This window comes from Struthio camelus, chromosome 4, assembly GCF_040807025.1.
Source record: "Struthio camelus isolate bStrCam1 chromosome 4, bStrCam1.hap1, whole genome shotgun sequence".
NCBI lineage: Eukaryota > Metazoa > Chordata > Aves > Struthioniformes > Struthionidae > Struthio > Struthio camelus.
Genome location: NC_090945.1, coordinates 40,924,014 through 40,947,736, shown reverse-complemented (window position 1 = coordinate 40,947,736; position 23,723 = coordinate 40,924,014). Strand labels below are relative to the sequence as shown.

General features: G+C 38.1%; 1 protein-coding gene across 1 annotated transcript; it reads left to right on the top strand.

The window, feature by feature from the left end:
- Window positions 1-170: 170 nt before the first annotated feature.
- Window positions 171-17,885, top strand: GASK1B (golgi associated kinase 1B). The gene is made up of 5 exons (XM_009677143.2): window positions 171-396; window positions 1,016-2,298; window positions 8,784-8,998; window positions 12,016-12,242; window positions 12,978-17,885. The coding sequence occupies exons 2-5, from the start codon at window positions 1,335-1,337 to the stop codon at window positions 13,183-13,185; spliced, it is 1,614 nt and encodes a 537-aa protein (XP_009675438.2). The 5' UTR covers window positions 171-396; window positions 1,016-1,334; the 3' UTR covers window positions 13,186-17,885.
- The last annotated feature ends 5,838 nt before the right edge of the window (window positions 17,886-23,723 follow it).

Below are 23,723 nucleotides of genomic sequence, written 5' to 3'. Positions count from 1 at the left end.
GGCTTTTTTTTTTTTTTTTTGCTAACTGTAGAAGATGGGGATTTCTTCAGTACATTTGCTTGCAGTGCGCTAGAGGGCCCTCAGGAGTTAGAAATGGATGGAATGTACTTTTAGAAGGCGCATACTTCACAGGACTTTTCATTACAGAATTTAAAATAGAAGTTTCTTTTTTTTATAACGTGAGGTTCATGTAAGTTTATAGCAGTTCATATGCAAACAACCTCTCAGTACAGTTAGCTTCCTAACAGTATTTAGCCTACAATGAAATACCTAAACTGTGGACCATACTTAAAAATGAAATATGTGCTAGAATACTTGGAGAACGTCAGCTTTTACCAAGTTATTTGTATTAACCTAAGGAATTTAGCAGAACAAAAGATGAGTCAAGCTGAATAGGTAAGAGATTTTTTAATTGTTCTTGTAATAAGTATACAATGTGTACTTAGTCTATCTTTGTTTCTCTGAGAGGATGTATAAGCCACTCTCATTCTATTTGAAAAACTATAGCCAGATCCTATTTTATGGCTTCACAAGTCTGTAAAGATTAAGTATCTTTCATCTTTAATTTGGGTTTATGAAGTATATGAACTGTGTTCATATTAAGCTAAGGAAATTTGGCACTGCTAATATATTTTTCAGTTTGGGAATATTTGCATATTAAACTGCTATAGTTACTGGTTAGTTAATATTGTATAGTTTACTGCATTAACATGAGGTTTAGGGAGGACTTTGTCTCATAATAAAAGTTGATGATCTGGGTTTGACAAGCTTTTCTTCTAATGTTAGAATACAACTGAGATGGCCAATTAAGCCTGTATTTCATGATGTTGGTATTTAATTAATACTGTAATTAGAAAGTGAAAGATGTATGCTAGCAGGTCTCTAGATGCATACTGGCTGCTTCATCTAAAACTTCTCTGTCTCTCTTACATATTATATCCACAGATGTTGTATTACTTGTGTGAATAATGAAATGCTCCTACTAATTCTTTTCTAATTCTTTTCTTCTTGGCAGTTTCAAAGGAGAACTTCAGCTATTTTAGACCACAAGCCAGTAAACTTTGCTTACGTAGTTGCTTCCATTCATTCTCTGAAGCCAATCGCTTCCCCTGTGGCAGCTGATAAAAATTTAACAGCTTGTTGAAGTGGAGTGTTAGCATCTTTAGTCCTAAACACATTCCCAGGCATATCAGTAGCCTCTGTCCATCACCCATGCTGGAAGCTATTTGGAAAAGGAGAAGTAGAAATCAGGGAAGGGAAATCATGCATCATTATACTGGTTGGAACGTACTGAAGACTTTATATTGTTTTCATCATGTGGATTCGCTAGAGAAATGACCTTCTTTGATCAGCCAGGGAAAACCAAAAACTGGTTAATTTGCCCTCTGTGCCCACCACGAGTGCTGAGGCTCTGGACTTGCAGGCGCCCAAGGACGAGAAGGAATCTGCTACTGGGCACAGCTTGTGTGATCTACCTGGGCTTCCTCGTCAGTCAGGTGGGTCATGTTTTACCCCAGCACAAAGGAGGACACTCAAAGACCAGTTCCAGAAGCCTCCAAGATGCAGCCCAAACTCCTTTTCTGGGCATCCCACTGGATGGCACCCTATCCCCACCCAGTCTCCAGGAACTTCAGCTGGGTGGCAATGGGACCTCAGTGCCACCCAATGTAGTTTATATCACCCTGCGATCCAAGCGCAGCAAGCCTGCCAATATCAGAGGCACCGTGAAGCCAAAGCGCAGAAAGAAACATGCCATGCCTTTGTCCTATGTGCAGCACTTTCCAAAAGCTACTTTCACCAGCAGGGAAGAGACCTTTGCCCAGCAACCAGGAAGGGCCGTGCATGCTGTGGGCACAGCGGGAGCAGCAATAGCTCCAGAGACGAGGAGGCACCAACTGAATGAACACAGGGATAAAGAAATGGCAATCAGGGGGAGGGGTCACTGGAGACCTGAGGGGATTTCTGGAGGTATAAAGTCACAGCCCCAGGCTCAGGAAAGTAACATCAGGATTTACAGCGAGAGCTCTCCCTCTTGGCTGAGCAAAGACGACATCCTAAGTATGCGTATGATGGCAGATGCTCCAATAGAGAGTATCCAAGAAGTACCTTCTCATAAAGGAGTCCTCGTAGTATTTGGGAGAGGTTCCCACACCCCAGGAACAGCTTGTAATCACGGGCACTGTGGCATCATCAAAAGACCCCTTGATATGAGTGAGGTGTTTGCCTTTCATTTGGATAGGATCTTGGGGCTAAACAGGAGCTTACCTTCTGTAAGCAGGAAATCGGAGTTCTTCCCAGGTAACACATTCCTATGATTTTTCAGCTTCCAGGTGGGGTGCTGAGGTTTCCCTCCCCTTCCCACATTAACAGTGAGGCAGCAGCAGGCTTTAACTCTTGCTAGGCTGAGAACTAATCCTATCATTACAGAGGAATAAAGCTGATGTCTGTATGTAACTTCTGCAGAGGTATTGTCCTGTCCAAAGGGATGCAATACGCTGAAATTTATACCCAATAGAATAACTGAATTGCTGAGAGCAATAACAACTTACCTTCCATGAAAGACTGGAATGGGAAAAAAGGTTTGTAGGGAACACCACATTGTACAGACTAACTAAAGTGAAACTGGTGAAAGAAAAGCCAGAAGAATATCCTGGGATTTGATAGGTAATTCTGAATATTTTTTCTTTTACGTTTTCACCTCTGTCAGACCATCACTTTAACAAAATATTATTGAAAGTGAACACAAGAATTCATCTGTCTCAAATAAATGGTAGGAAAGAAGTTTTATATTTAGCCAGAGAACCTACTCTGAGAGGTAAGGGAAGTTCCTGAAGTTGGTTGATACAACTCTGACAGTACTAATACCTCCAGGAACTGAAACATAAAAACATTCTTCCCTCTCCCCAGCAGCTCAAAAAATTTACTATATCTCGACGAATCCTGCTTGACGTTTTGAGGCTTGTTACACATATCTACACGTATATATTATGTAGACAAATAAATATGCACAGTAGACATTGGAATACGCTTGTAGCATGACGGATGTAAACAGATTTTAATCTGTTTGCTTGATTTTTTTTTGTCCTAAACTAAAATTAAAGATAGATTTCAGACATGCAATGTGAGATGGAAGTAAGCCTACTTCTAACATTGCTATCTTGTTAAATATGTCTTCAGCCTAACTGCTATTTTTATACCTCACAAATCACAATCCAAAAGGACTACGTTGTATTTTAATGAATCATTGCTAAAGTGGGTAGCTATTTGTTTCTGCTGTTCATTTCTTGCTGCTGAAATTAGCTTATACAAAATATTTTTAATAGTAGTCTGTATTTCTTCAAAGAAAAAGTAAAGCAAGAATGACTTTCTAAAATCTGATAGCAGGAAGAGGACCTAGTGACCTCTGATTTATTCCTACTTTGTAAACCTTCCCTTTGGCAGCCTGTACAACAATGTGCGTGAATCTCTAGGAATAACAGTTCGGTGGCTTTGGAATATTATTAATACTTGCAGAGCACGGAAGATACATGAGGCAGAGTTTATTTTTAGGAACAAGATTTATTACTATAGAGCAGTCATGAGGAATTAAGGTAGTTCAGTTAGAGGAATTCTGCACAGTGTGGCTTACGGATGACAGACTGCAAGCCTCCTGAAAATTCCTATTAGGCTAATTGTGCATTGTGTTGCTTAATATCTTTCACCTTTCAACATGTTTTGGGCTGTCTGGGACAGAGGGGGGATCATTCTGCTCTCTTTAAATCTTTTTTCCTCATAACTGGTTATGTTCCTATAGCAAGAAGAGTGTTGCTAGGTGATGAGAAGAGAAATAACATTATTTTGGTCTTGTTTCATTTTTTCCAGCTAAAGGGTGAACAGAGGATTTGGAAGAGTTACTGTACCTTGTCTCTCTCCGTTCCTTTAGCCTGGAAACACGCTGGAGCTCAGATGCCTACTATCTAGTTGAGCTTGTTAATATTTACATGCTTTTATTTGGCATAATCTCCTAAATTAACTATATATTTTAATAGAAAACATCTTTGTGAAAATGGACAAAAATATGTCCTTAAAACCAATATGAACAATTAACAAGCTCGTTTCTATAACCCAGATGCATTTAAGTTTAGATGGGCACTCCAAATGTTTTTACAGGGCTGCTCATGTGAATCATGAGCATCATGAGCTCCTGCTTTCTTTCATAGGGGAAAGAAAGCAATACAGGGTTTGAGACTGTGCGTGTATATGTACACAGTTTCTGGGCTCACATATCTCCATGACACATCCCTTTAGTTTGCCTCAGTTGTGATGTGATATAATGAGACAAGTTTGATGTAGCATTAAAATCTTAATAAATGGGCTTCTCAAAACTGTCATTCATTTTGTCAAAAGCACTTTCTAAAAAGCACTTACTAGATCCCCATACAGATTTGGCTTCCTTTATTCCCACAATTCCCCACTGACTTAAAAAGTCTGGCATGATACTATGTACAACTCTTCTGTCCGATGGCCTTCCCTAGTTAATTGTAAACCCTTTGCAGTGTTAAGTAATTTAAGTTTTTTTTTATGACTTGTCTACCTTGCATGGATGGAAAAATCTGGCATGATAAGTCTTTCACTCGTATTTTTATGACTGATTGGCCAAATGTAAAAACCCTGGAGAATACAGATGGGTAAAGCTCCTTAGACTTCCATGTTACAAACTAAGGAAGTACAATTGTGGGCATATGCAAGCAGATTTTAATTATTAATAATGCTAAATACAAGGTGTGAGGAATTTGTGAGCCTCATAACAGCTAAGAAAAAAAAAGGCTTGGCCTGTAAAGGAACAAGAAATTATCATAAAACTCTTGTCTATTATGGAGAAAGTGGTAGATGACTCATGTGTCCCAATTTTAGGATAGTCGCATTAACACCGCAAGACTGAGAATCATTTCTGTTTCTTAGGTTTGGATGATCAAGCTGAGACTTGCTTAGGTGACCGTGCTTGGGGTCACAGCTTGGAGTCACAGCCCAACCCTAATGAGTTTGCACAGAAGCTAAGTAAAACAACTGCACAGGTTGTTTCTAGGTCAGCACCAGCACTTGCGGAGCAGGACAATGCCAGTGTTAGGGCCTGAGCCACTGCTGGAGGACAATGAGTTGCAGCAGGTGCTCCTTCTCTGCTCTGCATCTGCAAGGAGGAGGAAGGGACTCTGGCTCTTTGGATCCAAGCACCACAGCCAAGCTTCATAGCTCAGCACAAAGCTCCTGCTGAATTACACCTCTTGCTCATGGACTGAGCTACCACATGCTGCCCACCACCCACAGTTCTCTGATATAATGAGCTTGGTTAAATATGTTTGATCCTGTGCTGAGAGGAATAAGCACAGGTGTACTCAGTTTAGTGGGGCTTTCCTAGCTGAAGATTGAACCCACTGTTTGCTTAGAGCTGCTTTTATGCTACATGTGCAGGAAGCTATTCCTTCGACTAACAGCTTTCACTGTTAGTTTTGTGCAAATATGAAAGGCACAGGTGTGATAGATGGCTCTATTGATCATACTTGTTGTTTTGCTTTACTGGCCTCTATATGATGATAAATGGGGCCATAGATTTTTCTGTGTCACAGCCTGCACTCTCAGCCTGCCCTTACCATCTCATCAAAAGTTATACAAAAGCAGGCAAAGAAAGGCAGGGTGAAAGAATAAGGAAAACTAACACTGCCTTATACATTCAAATTGTTCCAAAATGCTTCAGTTGATCTTGTTCAGGTTCTGTTTATCAACCTGAAACAGCTTATACCCAATGATGTTGTACCTCAGAGGTACTAGAGGCCATATTCCCAATATTTCCCCCCAAAATAAAGTACCTTCTACCCAATATTTCCCCCCTGAAAAAAGTACCTTCTGCTTCTGTCCCATATATTTTCCTCTCTCAAAGCTTGACCTAAAAAACTTTGAAATTCAGCCCTTGTTATATTATGTATAACTCTTTCTTCTGTGCTCTTTATGTCAGTTGCTCTCATCTTTCCACAGTAAATTATCCCCTAATACTAATATGTGGGTAAAAAAACTATTTCTTTCAAATGTAGCAGTGGTAAACTGTACTGTACTACAGTGTGAGATGATGAGTTTGAGATAGAGCTTTAAGTATCTCTTGAAAGATTTGCTCTTTTTATTGAGGGTCTCTTGGGTATATTTGAAAATATTTTTCTCATGAGAAAGTTAGAGAAAATGCTTTAGATAAGCAAGAGTAACATTTGCAAGAGCATCTATGTAGTTAAGACGCATACAGCCAATCCTTAAAGTGGAATGTGGGTGTCTAGATGATGCCTATGTAGAAGCAGCTATGTAGTAATACATTAACTAACTGTGAATGTAGCAGTCACTACCTCGGGCAGTCTAGACTCAGTAACATGATGTTGCAGCTGGATTAGTTTACTGAGCTTAGGATACCCTGAATCAGTGGCTCCTAAGGGCCTAACATTTTTAGAAGTATTTTGATGCTGTAAAAATTCCTGTGAGTTACCAAGAAGATGGTTGCAATACCAGTTTTGACGATCTTTTCCATGCAATTTTACAAATCTCTTAATCTTCCAGTACCCAACTAGGTATATGTATCTAAATGGCAGATTAAAAGAAAAATCAAGTTAACCAGCATTGGGCAAGATTCACTAGGTCCCTTTTAATATTTCCTTCTCTCATGGTGGGTTTCTGAGAAGTTATTTCAGTCTTCAGATACTGCTGTACCAGAGAGCAGTGGCATCTTTGGATAGCCTAAAGCAGCAATCCAGCTGCAACAACAAAAGTACTAAACCTTTGTCTTACCATGTGAGACCAATTAGGAAAGAGGCCTCCCAGAACGTGCTGGACTTACTCTCAAAGGTGCTGAACCTCCTTGATCTCTGCTGTACCAAACTCTGATTCATAGTTTAGGCTGTACTTTTCATTGCTCAATTAACTTCAGCTCCGCCCTCGGGAAGTTTGAGTCAGAAGAGCTCCACTGACTTCAGTGGGGTAAAGCCAATTCATGCAGCTGTTAATCAAACCCCTTATCTGTTTTTATTCAGCATCTTCATGTTTTTCCTGTGAGTGTCAGCAGTCTGAGTTACTGCTCTTTACTGAAGCTGCTGTTCTATGTTCCTGTAATTCAATTTATATTGCAAAGTTGAAAGGTTATGTTTCAGCTCATCTTTTTTTGCTCCCATTTCCTCTGAATCACAAACATTTCCTGTATTTAGCCTTGGTTTTAAAAAGAAAAATTTTATCTTAATGGAAATTGGCAAGATATTGTTCATATTTTTCAAGTATTTATATTACTATTGTTTATCATGTCTCTTTTGGGTAAGCAAGAGATGTTGTTTTGCTAGACGACTGTTGATATGTTTGGTTTGTGGAAAAATTCAGGAATACTTGTTTAGGCTGTTATTAGGGATATAAAAATAATAGATCAGTTTTGGTTCTGAAGAAAAATTTATTTTTCGTGATAATTCCCAATACATAGACTTTCTCCAAGCAGCTTGGAAAAAAAGCTTAGCCTTTAGCTGAACTGGCTTGGCCAAAGTCAACATCAGTGATAGAGCCAGTCAGAGTGAGAGATCCCAGAGTAAGAGAGATGGGGAGAGGGCCAGGATTTCCCAAGTCAGATTCCTAAATCTGTATTCAGGTACCTCAGTAAAGAAGCTTTGTTTGAGAGATGCTCTGTGAGCAGAGGAGAGAGGGTGATACAAGGTGCTGACAAAGGTGGTACTGATGATCATAGCATGAGAGGGACTGCAGTTCCTAAGAGAAAGGCACTTTCAAGGTTGCTAAGGAAACATCAGACAACCAGGAGGAGAGTTAAAGAGCTGGTGGAGCTACGTGCTGGATTGGCTTGAGAAGGACTACCTTATATGTGTATGCTATGACCGAGAGGAGATTTATTGTCTGGTTTTGGAGAGAAGACTGTTTTTCTCTGCTTTTCCTAGTGAAGCTGGTTGCATTTCTGCTTAATTGTGCTCTGTCATCAGAGGCATAATCCATCTTTACATATGATTAATTGCTAATTATGAACAAAGGTCATTCCTTGCCTTTGTTTTAAATCAGTCAACATCCTTTGAACAAGTTATCTTTTGATTCAGCTGTGTGGAGATTCATTCTTAACCCTTCTCACTAGTTACAGATTGAGCATGCACATTAACAACTTTTACTTGCCTTGCTGTTGGTCACTGAAAGAATTAGGCCAAAATATCTGCTATATAAAACAGATACCATGTGTTGTAGCTGAGTAGTATAAAAAATACTTATCTAGGTGTTTATTCATGCTAAGCTCACTCTCCAGCATTCTCATACCACTTCAGAACTGTGAAATCATACATTATAGGCCTAAAATACAAAAGATGACAAAATAAATCCACTTTGAGTATGGTTTTTGTAGTCTGTCTTTGCCAAGTTTTCAGCTCTCTTAAATCATCATCAGTTCACAGGAATGTTACAGCATTGATTCACAATGCCATTGTAGGCTCTTAATCTACCTACAACATTTTTAATAGTTTGGCTTAATATATGATTTTTATACATTAATCTCTTCTTCCAAACAGAGAAAGCCTTCTGTACACTGAAGACATTCATAATGTCCGTTTATTCCATTCCTGTAGTAGCTGGTTTTAGGTGTGGAATAAGATACCATTAACCAAAGGATGTCAGATTATTAGGCCTTGGCATTTTTCTGCAACATCTGTAAACACATATAATTACTGATGTATAAAGAATAATCAAGTCAGTCTGACATTATTCCAACATAGTAATGATTCTATTTTTCCTTTTCGCAGACAGTCAAGCCTGCCCTGTTATTCTCTGGGATTCCACACTGAGTCCAACAGATAATATTACCCATTCTTCAGCGAGATTAACATGGGGAAGATACCAGCAACTATTGAAGCAGAAATGCTGGCTGAATGGTAAAGTACCCAAAGCTGAATGGGGCTGTACTGAAATCCATCATCATGAGTGGTCCAAGATAGCACTCTTTGATTTTCTTCTTCAGGTAAAATATTTACTGAATGTAAATATCACCCTTGAAAGAGTCATTTTGAGCACAAATGGGACTTTTCAAAAAATCATTTTTGTTTTTTTTTGAGGAAAACCTGTTTTTGCCCAGATTGAGCTTGTTTCTGCTAGTTTCTTAATTTTAAGAACTTAAAAAAACCAAAACACCACCAATTTATAATTAAGGAAAAAGGTCAGGAACTTAACTGTCTTAGTTGTTGCCAAATCGGTCTGTATACCTGGAAAAGGCTGAAGCCTACTCACATCTCCTTGCTTATATTTGTGTGTGTGTTTGTGTGCATAAATTAAACAAAATTAAACAAAAAAAGTAGCTTTAATTAAGAGATCACTCCAGGAGCTCCTTACTTAATTACAGTATTCTGTTAAGAATCTGCATGTGTTAGTGAAATAGGGAGAGCCTTTGTGGAATCTACCTGGACAAAAATCAGAAGAAAATAACTGTTTGCAAAGTGATACTAAAAAAAAAAAAAATCACAGAAATACATTTCTATGAGGGAAGGGATTTTCTTTTCTTTTTCTTCTCTGTACATTTGAGATCGAATAAGAATGAGTGATGCAGATAAACTGCAGTGAATTTAGAGAACAGTAACTGATAGTTAAGAATAGATTCATGAGGCAAGATTAAAATAAATATATGTGGCTAAACAGTGACTGTGTTGCAGAGATACAGTAACTGGCTTACATTTTCTGAGGAGTGTAAGCATCGAGAAGGCAGAGGAAATGTTCAAGATGATTAAAGAGGACATCAGTGAGAATAACAGTATGAAGTTGAGCAAAGAAAAAAATTGGACTGAACAACAAGAAAAATATCTTTACAGGGTAAAGTGTGATCTGGTGAACCATGCAACATTATTCTTCTCAGAAAATCCGTGCTTCATAAATCATTTGGAAATACAGAGTAATGGTAAAAAATATTCTCTGTTAAACATGTTCCTGTCAAAAGGATAGATCATGTGCCCTTAATAGATGTACCTAATTTCTACTTTCAAATACTCAAACATAGGAGGGGCTGAAAAATGCTTACATTTGACCTTCACTTGCCCTGCACAAGAACTCAAATAGAATAAGGGCATAAGTAAAATGGCTTCTTTAGTTTTTGAACCTCTTATGTACATAAATATATGACATAAAAATCAATGTTAAGCCATTAAGGTTGCAACATAAAGATTAAATATTAGGACAGGCTGGAATTAATGTTGTAATGATGCAAGATATTGTAAAGATACTGTCTTCAAGAACATGATCTCCTCACCTAGTTAGTGCATCTAGTGAAATGCAATGAGGATGAATTAGGACTATATGTTGAAGGAGTCTATTTGGATTTCATTTTTTGGCAAAACTTGAAATGAGTTAAATGAGAAATTCAGTGAGGTAGAAAATTGCAAACAACAGAGAATCTGAAGATACTGAATGCTGCCCTAAAAAGAAAGAAAGAAGAAAGTCTATTCCTTTCCTCAGGTTTGTCACCAAGGCCAATGGCAGCACTGTTGCCTACTTGAGAAAAGTGAAACTCTAGGCCTTTCACTTGATGAACATAGTTAGTGGACCTTTCTCACGTGCACCATAGTCTGTATCAGGGGAATAGTCATAACACCTCCTTTCACTGATGTCTCAGAAATAAAAAAGTTTTAGGAGGCTTTCTGTCTATGTGAACTACTTAGAGAAGTTTGAAGAGCTGGTGGTATACAGCAAACAAGAAGGATTAAAAAAAATACAAAATAAAAACCATTGAGTAGCTACTCATTAAGTTTTAGATTCACCTTACCTGTATAAACATCTGCCAGGGAGCAGCAAGGGCAGGGTTGCTCCCAAAGGGGAGGCAAGCTGGGAGCCAAGCATGCCCACACCAACAAGGCATAGTGCCCTGCTACCTGAGCCAGGTGAGCAGAGCAGGGCAGTGACAGCAGCAGTAGTCCAGGGAGAGTCAGGCAACGACTAGGTAACAAATCAGGCCCATGGTCAAGCAAGGAAACCCAAACAACAATTCAGAGTCAACAGATGACAAGACAAGAAGCAGATACACCTCCAGCATAGCTTAAGCCAAGGCTGAGAGGCCAGGCCTGAGCTTAAATGAAGTCCTGGGCCCATGGGCAGAGGGTGCATGGGTGGGGGACCAGGTGAGGCTATTCAGGGCCATTAAGGCACATTGGTGCCATCAGGGCTCTGACCTTGTCAGGCATCTACTCTCAGCTGGTCAACAGAGGGTAGAAGCACCTTTAAAGAATGATTATCCTTCCCATTTTAGACAATTGTTCTCAAATAGCATCCTTTGCTCTGGAAGTGCCTATTTCTTGCCATTGTTTATGAATAGAACATAAATGACTGGTCGGAAGAGATGCTTAACGTTTACGCTACTAAAGTTAGATCAGAGTATTCCTTCCTCACTGAGTACTGTGCTATGAATAAGCAGGGGTTCACACAGGCAACAATACCTGTCTAGACCACAATGTCTAGACTATATAAAGTCTATAACATATATACCCCAGTGCAACTCAGGAAGACTTCTTTACGGTTATAAATGCAGGCTCCATTCTTGCATTTTGTAGCTTGTGCTGCTTTACTCTGTCCCTTACTAATCTTTTCAACTCTTTTTTTTGTGTACTATTTTGTCTAATAGAGTCCACAAAATGGAGATCCTTCATGTGGATTAGACTGTGTTATTTCTGTTGCACTTCAGCAGAGAAAATGCAAAAAACCTATAGCCTTTTGAAAAATCTTGAACTGCATCCACCATCTTGTTAGTCCCGTTACACAGTGGTATTGGTCCATTACTTTCAAAGAAGTTTCACTGACATAACAAATCATGGCTATAAAATAGATCTGATATATAGTCTGGGAAGTTGCTTCTAATGGTACATGAAGTATGGGGACCGTTATAATTGTTCTCAGCTTGTTTTCCTGTCAGCTGTGTTAGTTAGCGATACCTTTAGTGACACTTTGCGCCAAATAATTGGATATTGTTTTCATTTGGTATTCTCCTGTACTTGATTTCAGATCTATAATCGACTAGACAGAAACTGCTGTGGATTCAAACCTCTCAAGGAAGATTTCTGCATGCAGCAAGGACTGAAGCTGAAATGTAGTGATCAAGATGCTGTTGACCTGACGCACATAGTTCAGAGAAGGCATGACCAAAGGCACTTGGCTTTTATAGACAATAAGGGTTTCTTTGACAGAAGCGAGGACAATCTAGACTTCAAAATACTGCAAGGAATCAATGAGTAAGTTTAAAGTTACTAACTTTGTAAAAAGACTGATAAATTTTTCTCAGTTTTTCAGTTGGAAGCAAAATCTCTCCTTAACATTTAGAAGGAATAAAGCACTCTTTGCAGAGCGTGCCCGGGTTCTAGGATCAGAAGAGGAAGGAGAAGCCTGCCCTTCTCCCTGAGCTGCTTAAAAGGAATTATTATATTGTCAATGTTGCATTAGCTCCAGGTTTCTTCTACCTTTTTGTGAGGAGGTTTAATTAGTTAGTAAAGCTTAACTACTTTTACTCTAGACACACTTTTAATATACTACTTGCAGCATTCAAAAGTTGCCAGGGGCATTACAGAACTATTTGTGCCCTATGCACTGGTAAAGGCATGACTGATCTAACACAGAAAAGACTGAACTCCACAAATGTAAACCTACTAGTGTAGAAAGCTCTTCTGTAAGCGCTTTGCGCTGTTACAAGTTACCATACTATAATCTAACAGAATGGGACATTAAGTTACTGGAATAAATATCACCAGCCAAAGCCCCCTTTTGTGAAATACATCTAGAGGATGTGTCTAAAAATGTATGATTAATCTCACTGATGTAAAAGAGACAGTTAGCCTAGGTATAGTCAGGCCTGCATCGACTTTGTTTGCTGAGTCACCATCCATATTCATGGCATTGATTGCTAGACCACAACATAAATATTGCAGTTCCGAGTGATGACAAAGCTGATGAATTTCTTTGCACTTTTCCAGATTCCCTGAATCTGCAGTTTCAGTGCTGAGGAGCCAGCGTTTACGTGAGAAGTTGCTTCAGTCTTTGTTCCTTGACAAAGTGTACTGGGAGAGCCAAGGAGGCAGGAAAGGAATTGAAAAGCTTATTGATGTAATAGAAAGGAGGTCCAAAATTCTTCTTACTTATATAAATGCACATGGAGCCAAAGTATTACCCATGAATGAATGAAACATTCTTGTTGCTAACTGAAAGATAGTCTTTAAAAAAAATTACATGAGGCAAAAACTGACAGTAAAATTGATTTTCTTCTTAGGCTTATTTCATGTTTATTTTTCTGAACTAGCAAGCTTATTTTTAAATAAGAAAACGTACATGGCTTAAAAGCATTAGCATTTAAATGTCAGCTGCATCTCAATAGAGTGAACTCAATTTATGTTACCAGTGAAATGAAATGAAAAATAACCAAATAGTATAATAAATAATGCAGTAATATGTATGCACAATGAAGACTCCTCCTGTTAAACTGTTCCAGAATTAGCAGCAGAATTTTCAGTACATTATTCTGGATTAGTGTAACTTCCCTCATTGAAGTCAGTAAAACTTTTATTGCCAATTTAAATGGGGACAGCAATTTGCCAGCACTTAACACATCGATGAAAATTGCCATCTCATCCACCTGCTTAAACACACCTAATGTAGGAATTTGCCTTTTTGGTTAAGAACACTAAAATTCCAATATTTCCTAAAGCTTTTTTTTGTTTTATTTCATTTTGATCTTTTGATCAAAAAGAAAAGGCCTAAATTTAGCTATTTTGAAAGTAGATATATTTTCATTGAACATAAGGGAACGTTAGAAACAGAGTGAGGAGCATACGCTGTAACAAATAATTCATTTGAGCAATACAGTTTTTACCTGTCCAGTATGGTCTGCAATTGATCGTGAGTCACTTGTTATGATGTACTATTTTAAGTACAAGTTGTTTTGATGAGTGGATGGATCATCTGGTTTTTCCCGTCTATTGATTAACTGGGTGTTACTCACAGAGTCGTCCTTTAGTACAGCCAGCTTTGTGTAGGAATTCAGCTTTAGCTTTGTGTGAATATACTGCTAAATAAGTGTATACAAATTTTAGTTTTTGCAACATTCTTGACAATCATTTTCTAGAACATTATCAAAAAGCAGACCTAATAGGGATGTGTCATAAAAATTAGACAGAAAACGTTTGTGCTATTTGCTCAGCTCTAGCCAGCAATTTAGGCTCTGCTTTTCCATTAAGATCAACCAGTGTGTGATGATTCTAGCTGATGACTTGCCCCAAGTATTCCCACAGATAAGGTTGTTATAATACCTTAGATAAGCACTTGGGATTCTCAGCCTTGATCTGAGACAGTGCAACTTAGGGTGTTCCTATGTCTCATGGCTGTTCCAGAAATATAGTATCAGATGATACAGCCTATCATAACATATACCTTCTACCTACCTGTTTAAAAAAACTCTTATTATCTGTAAATTTCCCAGATAATGGCAGAAGTTATATGCTTTCATAGCTCCTCATCTCTTTATGTATAGTAACAGAATATATGATGTATAACATTCAAAAATAATTTTGGAAGTGCTTGTGTAGTAGAATTGCTTGTCATTATGAGAAACTAAAACGTTTTGTGCGTGTGTTAAGGTGGGTGTGTGAATTTAATGTCTTAAATAACTACAATTCTGTTGCAGATAAAACAGATTCTCATTCTTAGTATATGAACGAACAACTGTTAATGATAATTGCATTACTAGAAGCAATAGATCTCATAATACAGAGAATTAAGGATACTTAATAAAATTTGAAGAGCTTGGACATCTAGATAATCTTTTATTTTATTTTGTCAGTAAAGGGCAGATTCACTGTCTTCTTAAAAACTTCCTAGAACTTAACTGCTGCCTTGAGAAGACGTATTTTAGAATGCTGTGGGCTTTTTGATAAGGCTGAAGTAGAATTTTATAGGATTTAGATATTATCCCTTTTTAAAAATGTTGTAACCTGTTAGCCAGGTAATTTGTACCATGGAAACAAATAGTACTGTAGTTTGCACTGGGACCAGAACCTAGCAAAAGAAGCAGTCCTCTGGACCTATTTCACATAGAAATTTCCTATTATATTTTATAGAAATTCCACTCTTTGGTGACTGTCATGATCGATTTCTCCCATTTTCTAGCCTATCTCAGTTTTCTTCCTGCTAGATACCTGTTCGGTTGGATTATCACACACTGCTAGGAATGAGATAAAGGCACAAGTCTCAGCTGCGCTGATCTTAGCTGGAAGAGGGCTAAAATGAAGCTACAACAGTCTACCTGATCATGAAAAAAAGTCTTATGAGAACCCTGTCTTCTAGCTTTTCCTCTTCTGTCTTTAGACATCACATCCTGATGTCCAGTCATCCTCTCATATTGCCCAATTATTATCAGACTTGACCCATTACCCAAGAAGAGAAGAAATTAAAAACCAAGACATTTTTCTTTTCAAGTTAAGTCATTCATTTTTGTGGTGATAACTTGAGGCTTTCTTCTCCATTTCTTCTGGACGTGGCTAGTGCTTCCTTGAGCATGATACATGCTTTTTTATTTGGCTGGAAGTTTCAGTGCCCGTCCTTTAAGCTGCAATGTAATTGCCACATAGTAAGGATGAGTTTCTCTCACATCCCTGAAGCTTGACAGGAGTGTTGTTTCCCAGTAATCCGTAGCTTAGGAGGTCCAAGATACTATGACAATGGTACAATGTTTTAGAGTTTGACCAAGCATGAAAAAGCTAAATGTAAAGAGTAGATATTCTGGAGAGGAATCATGCAAACTAATTTCCTTAAGAAATTAATGGTGGGTTTTGGTAGACGTTTTTAGTGGCAGAGGCAGGCCGATTTGTCATTAGAGCTGAAGCTGCAGGGTAAAATGTTATATAAACTTGTGTAGAAAGTACAAGGCAGAAGACAGGCATATCTCTCTGTCCTATCTTCTACTGACCACTGAGGCATTGTCTGCCTTTAAAGCTGCTCAGCTTTATGAACCAATGAACCCCAGAGTGAATGGCCAAGGCAGAAACTGCGTTGTGCCATTGCTGCATATGTTACACTTTCCAAGGGCAAAGGAGTACTCGTTTCTCTGAAACTCTGAGTTTGTGGCTAGCACAAGGCACTCTGTGGACACAGGATGGGGCGCTACATCCTGCTCTCACTTTCTGATAGTGCCTTAGCATTACAATATGCATAGCTAGGGGCCTTACCTGCTATGCTGAATTCACATGCCATATTTCTTACTCGTGCAAACTCTCGCATTGTCTTCAGGAAGTTAGGAGACGCTGTGTGAGATTGGGCAGTGGGACTGGTTTGTAAATTATTTCTAGTTCTATAACGTTGGTGACCAACTCCGTAAAGTGCCTTTTTTTTCTCAATGTTTATCCTGTTGTTGTATGGCTTGGTACTTGAATCCGGCATTGTTAATGATTGAATGTATGACTGCTACAGTACTGATGAATACGCAGTAGCAAAGTATAATTTTTTTTTTTTTTTGCAAAAGTAAAGAGTGACAAACTTCTGTACTTTAGGCGCATTTGTATAAATGTTTCAGTAAAAAGTGCAAAAGAAGCACTTTGCATAGTTTGTTTATCAGCTGCTGCTGTGTTCCAGAAGATATCTGTTCTCTCAGCAAAAGGAGTAAAGCTTAGAGAGAAATCAGCCCGTTTTCTTTTAACAGAGTATGACATTGGACTGACATTCCTGCACTGAAGCCTAAGTAATACTAATTGATAGGAAAAAAACAAAGAAGCCTTACTCTACCTACGGCGGGGATCGACAGCCAGCCAAGAAACTGTGTTTTAGCCATCTGTGCTGGGCTGCCTTCCATTTATGGGCATATGGGATCAGACAAGGATTCGTGCTGCACATTACTCGGAAGGGTGTAACCGACGGCAACAGTCCAAAATCTGTGGGTGGGAAAAGAAGATTATGTCATTCTTGAATCTGTCTAAAAGCCAGAACCACATAAAATGCAATTACTAAGAAAGTCAAGAGGGTCTGCTGATTTCAAAACATTGGAAGGCAGAGCTTAAAATAAGTAGTGCAGGCACAGATGCCTTAAGATTCCTCAGGAACTTGCCAGCAAGTTAATAATCTTAAATGTTTCAGAAGCTGAGGACGTGAAAATTTTTGTGGAGCACTGTGAGAGCAATTTGCTTCTTTTTTTTTGTATGCATTTTGTAATGCAGTATATTAAAGAAAGTAAACTCCATGGTTTCAAATAGCAGATATAGAGTTAGGGTACATTAAGGGACAAGCTTTCAGTAGCAATTCTGGGAATACTTTCATGCATTTGTATGCAATGCAAGCATATATGTATAGTATATGTATATAAACCTTAGCTCGTTTCTACAAAGCAGTCAGTGTGGCTAACAAAGAGTGTTGTTTATATAATTTGCTTTTTACATGTAGAACTGTATTATTTGCAAACGTAATTTCAAGGTTGGGTATACACAAGTGGAAGTTTAAACCAAAAATTATTATAGATGCATTGAAACTTTTGTTACCAAAGCATTAACTCTCCTTTTGCTAACACTTCTGATAAGTATATATATGATAAATATATATATGTGATATAAAAAGTCTTCTACTTACAGTTGTAGAGAAACATGACAATATGTTTGTAATCTGAGTTAAACTGCAAGATGATACCGTGATACAAACTTTGAGAAGTTTTTCCTGAATTTTATATTAGATATTGAATTTCAATTTTCTTTTGGATTTGGTGCATTTAAAAAGTCATTATGTTTGTCTTTTTATTAGCAGTGCTGAAAACATTATTGCAAGTAATGAATTGTTTAGACAACTGTATCCACTGCTATGGTCATACAATGTCTAAGCATATACAAAATAAAAGGATTATTTTCTTCAGATTTTTCAGGTCAGATCTCTGATTTGCAGTAACAAAATGATAACACATTTTAATGTAATGTGTGGATCATTAGATACTTTTTAAGAAGACCTATGGCCTTGAAACTGCTTCTTTAGAGAAACAATCCAAGTCAGATTATGACGCTTTTCCTGTGGAAACATTTTCTAGCTGTTTACTCACGAGACGTCTAACTCTTTCTTCTCAAGCTGTTTCGCTATAGCAGTGGAGCTTCTAGTTTCAGCAGCATTAGTATTTACTGTCTTCTTTAGTCATTCTGAGAATGTCTCCTTACCAAAACATTGAGCAGAAAAGGCCATGTCCATTTATGATGCCAGAATAGGATTATTAGTAAATGACTGGTAACTGGCAATAGACAATAAGCAAGTACTGGAACAGGAAAAAGCCATTGAAATCTACATGGGACGGAGACACACACAGAGTTAAAGGAGCTCAAGAATTTTTAATCTCTGAAGTTTACATTTTTTTCATGATCCAAAAGAGACTAGCAGGAAACACAAAGATGTTAGAATATCTTTAAACATTCTCTCTTTCCCACAAAGTAATTTGATTTGTTTTTTAAAAGTGTTATTTATTTTTGTACATTACTGCATACTTCAGGCCAAATTCTCTCAAATACATTTCTGTAAATTCATTACACTTCTGCTGAATTATCCCATTTCCAGGTAAGACAGAGATTAGTTCAGTTAAATTAATCCAGATTGTCAGAGGTTGGACAACTGAATTCTAAGGTCAAAAGGGATCAAAAGGATCTCAAGAGAGTGACAAATAAGAGGAAAAGCTCCCTGAGACATAGCACAGGTGCAGACCTTGGTATGCAGGTCGTCTAAACAAGTATATGGGGGCTCCAAACTGTTATCTACAAGTTTTTCCTGAAGACTATCAGCCTGTTCCACCAGTATTTCTGTATGAGACTCTAGATTACCCAAATACAAACATTTGAGATCTATAATTAAAATTAAATAAAAAATGCAGCAATATCTTCTTATTATGTCCTGAAATACATCAACTGTATTTCAAAATGATATGCTTAAAAAAATTAATTTTCTATGGGACATGAAAAATGTTTTATCCATGGGTTTAAATCTGGTTAAAGTCAATGTTAAAGTCAGGTTAAAGTTTCAGCATTCACAGTTAACAAACATTATCTAGACTTCCTTCCTAGAAAAAGCTGTCATGGCATTCCATGGAGGTCTGTTAAGCAACACAAGCATGCTTTATCAGAGGTATTCTTCAGCTAGCTATGTGAAACACTATGAGATTTGGATGGAATTTATTAACTGTTAAAGAAAATAGCACCAGTGTGAAAGTCAGCCTTATGAAGTGTGAGAACTATGTCTGACAGCTGGTAATAGCTGGCAGTCAAGAAAGCTACTCTAGTTTGGGAATTCTAAAACAACAGCAGGTCATACGTCTTAATTTTCAGATATATGTGTATATATGACATACCTAAGACAGGGTCTTTTCTGGTCTCCTAATTTTTTCCTGCCTCCAGTCTTCTGAAAAATAAATACATAGTCACAAAAATTAAAATGAGAACTGACTGAAGTTTATTCTCAAGGCAGCTGTGGCATAATTGCAGTAAATACGAAGAACTGGTGATATCCAGACAGAAGCTAGACTTGCCTTATAAAACCATCATGGAGAAGGAAGACAAAAGGGTTTCTCCTTTCAAATATGACAAGATTGAGCTTTAAAAATTTCACTGAGGGAGGAAAGCACATCTGAGGCTCTTTATCGTAGCTAGGATGTTCAAGCCCACCTGGCTGTAACAGAACCCTCCCAGTACTCCCAATCACTCCTTCTGCTACCTCTCTTCTTGATCCCGTGGACAATTCTGCCATCACAGCTGTCACTGGCCTGTAACTCATGTTATTACTGAACTCAGTCATTTCTCTAATGTTTTATACCTAGGATACTCCTTAATCTTGTTGATTCTTTCCATGTAATTTAGGTTTAACACTTTCCATAGGTTTAACCTTTCTGCCCCTTGGAATTGAGCCACTTAAATGAAAAGCCCCAACATTACTCCCACAGCTTTTATTTTGCTCCCGATTCATACAAGCTGCAAGCCTTTCTTTACTGCTACAGCTAATAAATACCCATTTGTGGTTTTTCTCTTGTTTATCTCAAAGGATATGAAGCATTGATGCCAATGATCTCTCTCCTTTCAAAGTCTGAAAGTAAAAATCTTCACCTGCCAGATATTTTTCTCCTATATGATATTCTTGTTATAGCCTACTATTCCAAATTGCGATTGCGGCTTGGATACACAAATACATGGAGAGAATCCCCTAATTTATTTAGAATGTACCATTAAGTCATAGCTAAATTTCTGAGAGGAGAGCACATGTGGGAGGTGGATTGTGATGAGAAATCCCAGAATAGTTCTCATAGCTTGCAACTGGAAGCTTGGTTTTCTTGAAGAGAGAACTAGTCTGAGAGAACTTGTCATCATATAGCTAATGCACAAATTATTGCTGGTTTGAGCTTGACTGATCGCTTTTATGGAGAACTTCAATGAGCTGCTTCTTTCTGTTAGAGATTTCTTCTGTAGTGATTCATAAAAGAGAAGGGGAAACAAAACTATTATATACACTGAAAGTACAGTGTGTTATTTCCTTAATAATCAGGCTCGAAAAAGGTATGTTATGAGATGTTATAGTTCTACTCAAGCACAATTCTGCCTTTTTCTGGCCTAGCCTTCCACAGAGAAGATGCATAGCAGACCTGGAGGTACCCATAGACTCAGGCGCTGCTTGAGCAGTTGCTTTGTAATTGGGGTATGAGGCTGGTTCTGTCCAGCGGCAGGCAGGAGTCACTGCCCTTGGGATCTCAGCTGAGTCACAGGATTTAAACCCCATTGGGTAGCACTTGCTGCTAGAAATAGTGCAAAATATCATCAAAACTTAAACTTCTAGTAGCTCCTGAATGCTTACTTGGCTGTATCAGCATTAACTAAGCCAATAAGGCAATTCATGCAACAGAAGTGTTGATGTATTCTGAGAGCCACAAAAGGTCAAAGAACAAAGGAGATTAAATCCCCATTAAAATCACAGCTTTCCACTTCATTTTGCTTTGTGTGCTCATATGTCTAAACTTGAACTTGAAACGCTAGTCTGCAAGTAGCTATAATGTGCAAACACGGCTTTTGTCAACTTATTAGTGTTTGTGTTCTGAAGCAAAAGATCCAAAAGGCAAAGAACAACAGATTAAAGCTTAAGCAGTATCAACACCGTACTGGGAAAGAATTCTTAACCTCTATCACACTCTTATCTGAGTGATAATCTGCATGGCCATGGAGAGCTGACACATATTTTTTGTTACATTGTTGCCTTAGTGCTAAGGTTTCTTTGATTTTCTGCTGTCAGCTTTACCACCCAGTGGAGATATCCTTGAGCTTTCACAATTGCTGCCTTTCCTGCTAAGAAAACAGAACTTACACCTGTTTCAGTCCTTCTTGGCACCTTGCCTCGCACATATATTTTAGGGTCAAATTTTCAGCCCGTTCACTTTCACTGATTTTCAGTAAAGTTAATAGTGTAATTAACAAAGAAAAATAGATCATTTTTTCACCTTCCAAGGGGGAGAAGTCCTGCCTAAATCTATGTAAATCATCCTTGTGAGTAGAAACTGCAAATCATCAGAGATAAACATACTTCTTAAGTGTAGATCTGAAAGTGTGATCTGATATGCATTCAGGCTCGCAGTTACAACTTGTGAGCTCAATACCACGGCTATCCTATTTTTTAGAAGGACTAAATGAGTTTTTAAGAAAACCAAGAGAATTTCCTTGGGGGGAAGAAAAAATTATTATAATCTACCACCCTCACTGCCACTGACAAAAAGCCTGGAAAAGTCCTGCACTTTGAATGACTTTTGCTGGGGGATCCAGATACAGAGAGGCTCCACTTTCTCACATAACTAGTCCTAATCTCCTCTCCCCTATGCTCCACCCCTGGAGGTCACTGTAGTAGCCTTGCAATGCAATTATGTTCGGCAAGTCCTGGAGCCACAACATCATTATGTTGCAGCACAGTTTATGGTCTGTCCTGCTAGATTTTGTCCCATTTTTGCATATATTTCAAGTCAATAACAAAATCCCTATTGTCATTAATAGGAACAAAGGTTGTACTCTACAAGGCACAGATCTAAAGCTCCAGTTCCAGGGAACGTTTTGCCATTAGGTATTGTTTTCCCAAGCTTTGTTTCCCATTGCTCTGTTGGTATGGAAATATCCCCAAGATCCATTCAAACATTCTGGACTGAAATGAAGCATGTATTATGCTACTTTGAAATTTTCCAGTGGAGAAAAAACTCAAGTGAAATTACTATAAACCTAATCTTTAGTCTACATATTCAGTTGTGGTTAAAATCCAGTGGAACTGAGTATGTAATTATCTTAGGGACGATGAATGAGAACTTCATTCTTCTGCATTTCAGTGATCTGCTCAGACCTACAAAGTTTTCTAGTGAAAGTTAATTTTCTGAGTTCCGGTTGGAACAGTTTCAACAGAAGTAATTCAGAAATACCCATTTCCAAAAGCTAAGCACCCACAACTGTAATGATCTCTTCCCTTGGTGATGTGAGAGACATAGGTTCAAACACTATTTAGCTGAGGAGGATTACAGTTCAGGTCCTTTTCAGCCCAAGGGTGTACTCTAACCATTAGGATTCTTTGTGAAAAGACCGGTTTGGCTAGGTTCACAGGTAGAAATTCCCAATGGAAACAGGTGATTTCCTCCAGCCTGCGTATAGACATCTAGTTTTCAGTATTTCCTTCTGGCTAAGTTAGGAGATTGCCCAGTTAGTGTGCTGTATGTTGTGGCACATCTCTCACATCATGAATCATGAGGGAAGAAGGGGCTAGCAATACAGTTTGGAAAGAAGAGAGCTAATGGAAGATTAGGTAATGTGAGGCTGCGGTGAGGTTCCCTTTTGGCTTACTCAGCTCCTCGCTAAATACTAGCAATGTATAAATAGTACACCCCTGGGCACGATTTCACTAAAAATGGAAACTTTGACTCCTCCGCCCTAGTTCTGTATGTGTTTCTAGCAGGGCTCTACTTCTCATTTATTCTGCTGTTTTTTAATAGTGAATTCTTTAAAGTAACGTTAGCGTAAGGCTCTTTAGCATTTTTAATGACCCCAAAAATATTCTACACTTGCTAAAAAAAGTAATAACTTTTAAGAAGTACCATAGATAACAGTGAATTGCTAGATTGGACATGGTGTGACACATCTTTCTGTTAATTCCAGATACAAAATCTAACCCTCAGAGACATCCTGTTACTGCTTTCTGAGGGTCTCGCAAGAGCACAACCAAACGAACACATTATACTCTTGCCCATATATGAAGTTTTCTGCCAGCGGTTCATGTTACTTTAAAAATATTTTTTATTTAATAAGCAATCCAAGAATTACTCCACACGTTCTGCAAATACAATTCAGAGCTGTTTTTCATTCGAACTGTTTCACAACATCCTGTGTAGAAAGACACAATGGATTAGAAATTGCTAATATAGTTCATGAGAAAGAACATTAGTGCTTTCTGGCAAATGATCCACCTCTGAATTAATACCAGTGTGTAATAACATGACTTTTTGTCTAAGAAAAGCTCTCTATTCTTTCAGGTTTCATAAGTAGTTCAAAATGTTGCTGAACTGTACATGCTGCATGTTACAAAATGCTGCACATTTGAGGTGCGAAGAAGTATGGATGAAGTATAGCAGAATATTTATGTCAGAAAAGCATGATCCTAAGATCATTTCAGCTGAGAATATTATATTTCTAGGCAAAACAAGAAGTCTGAATTGTTTA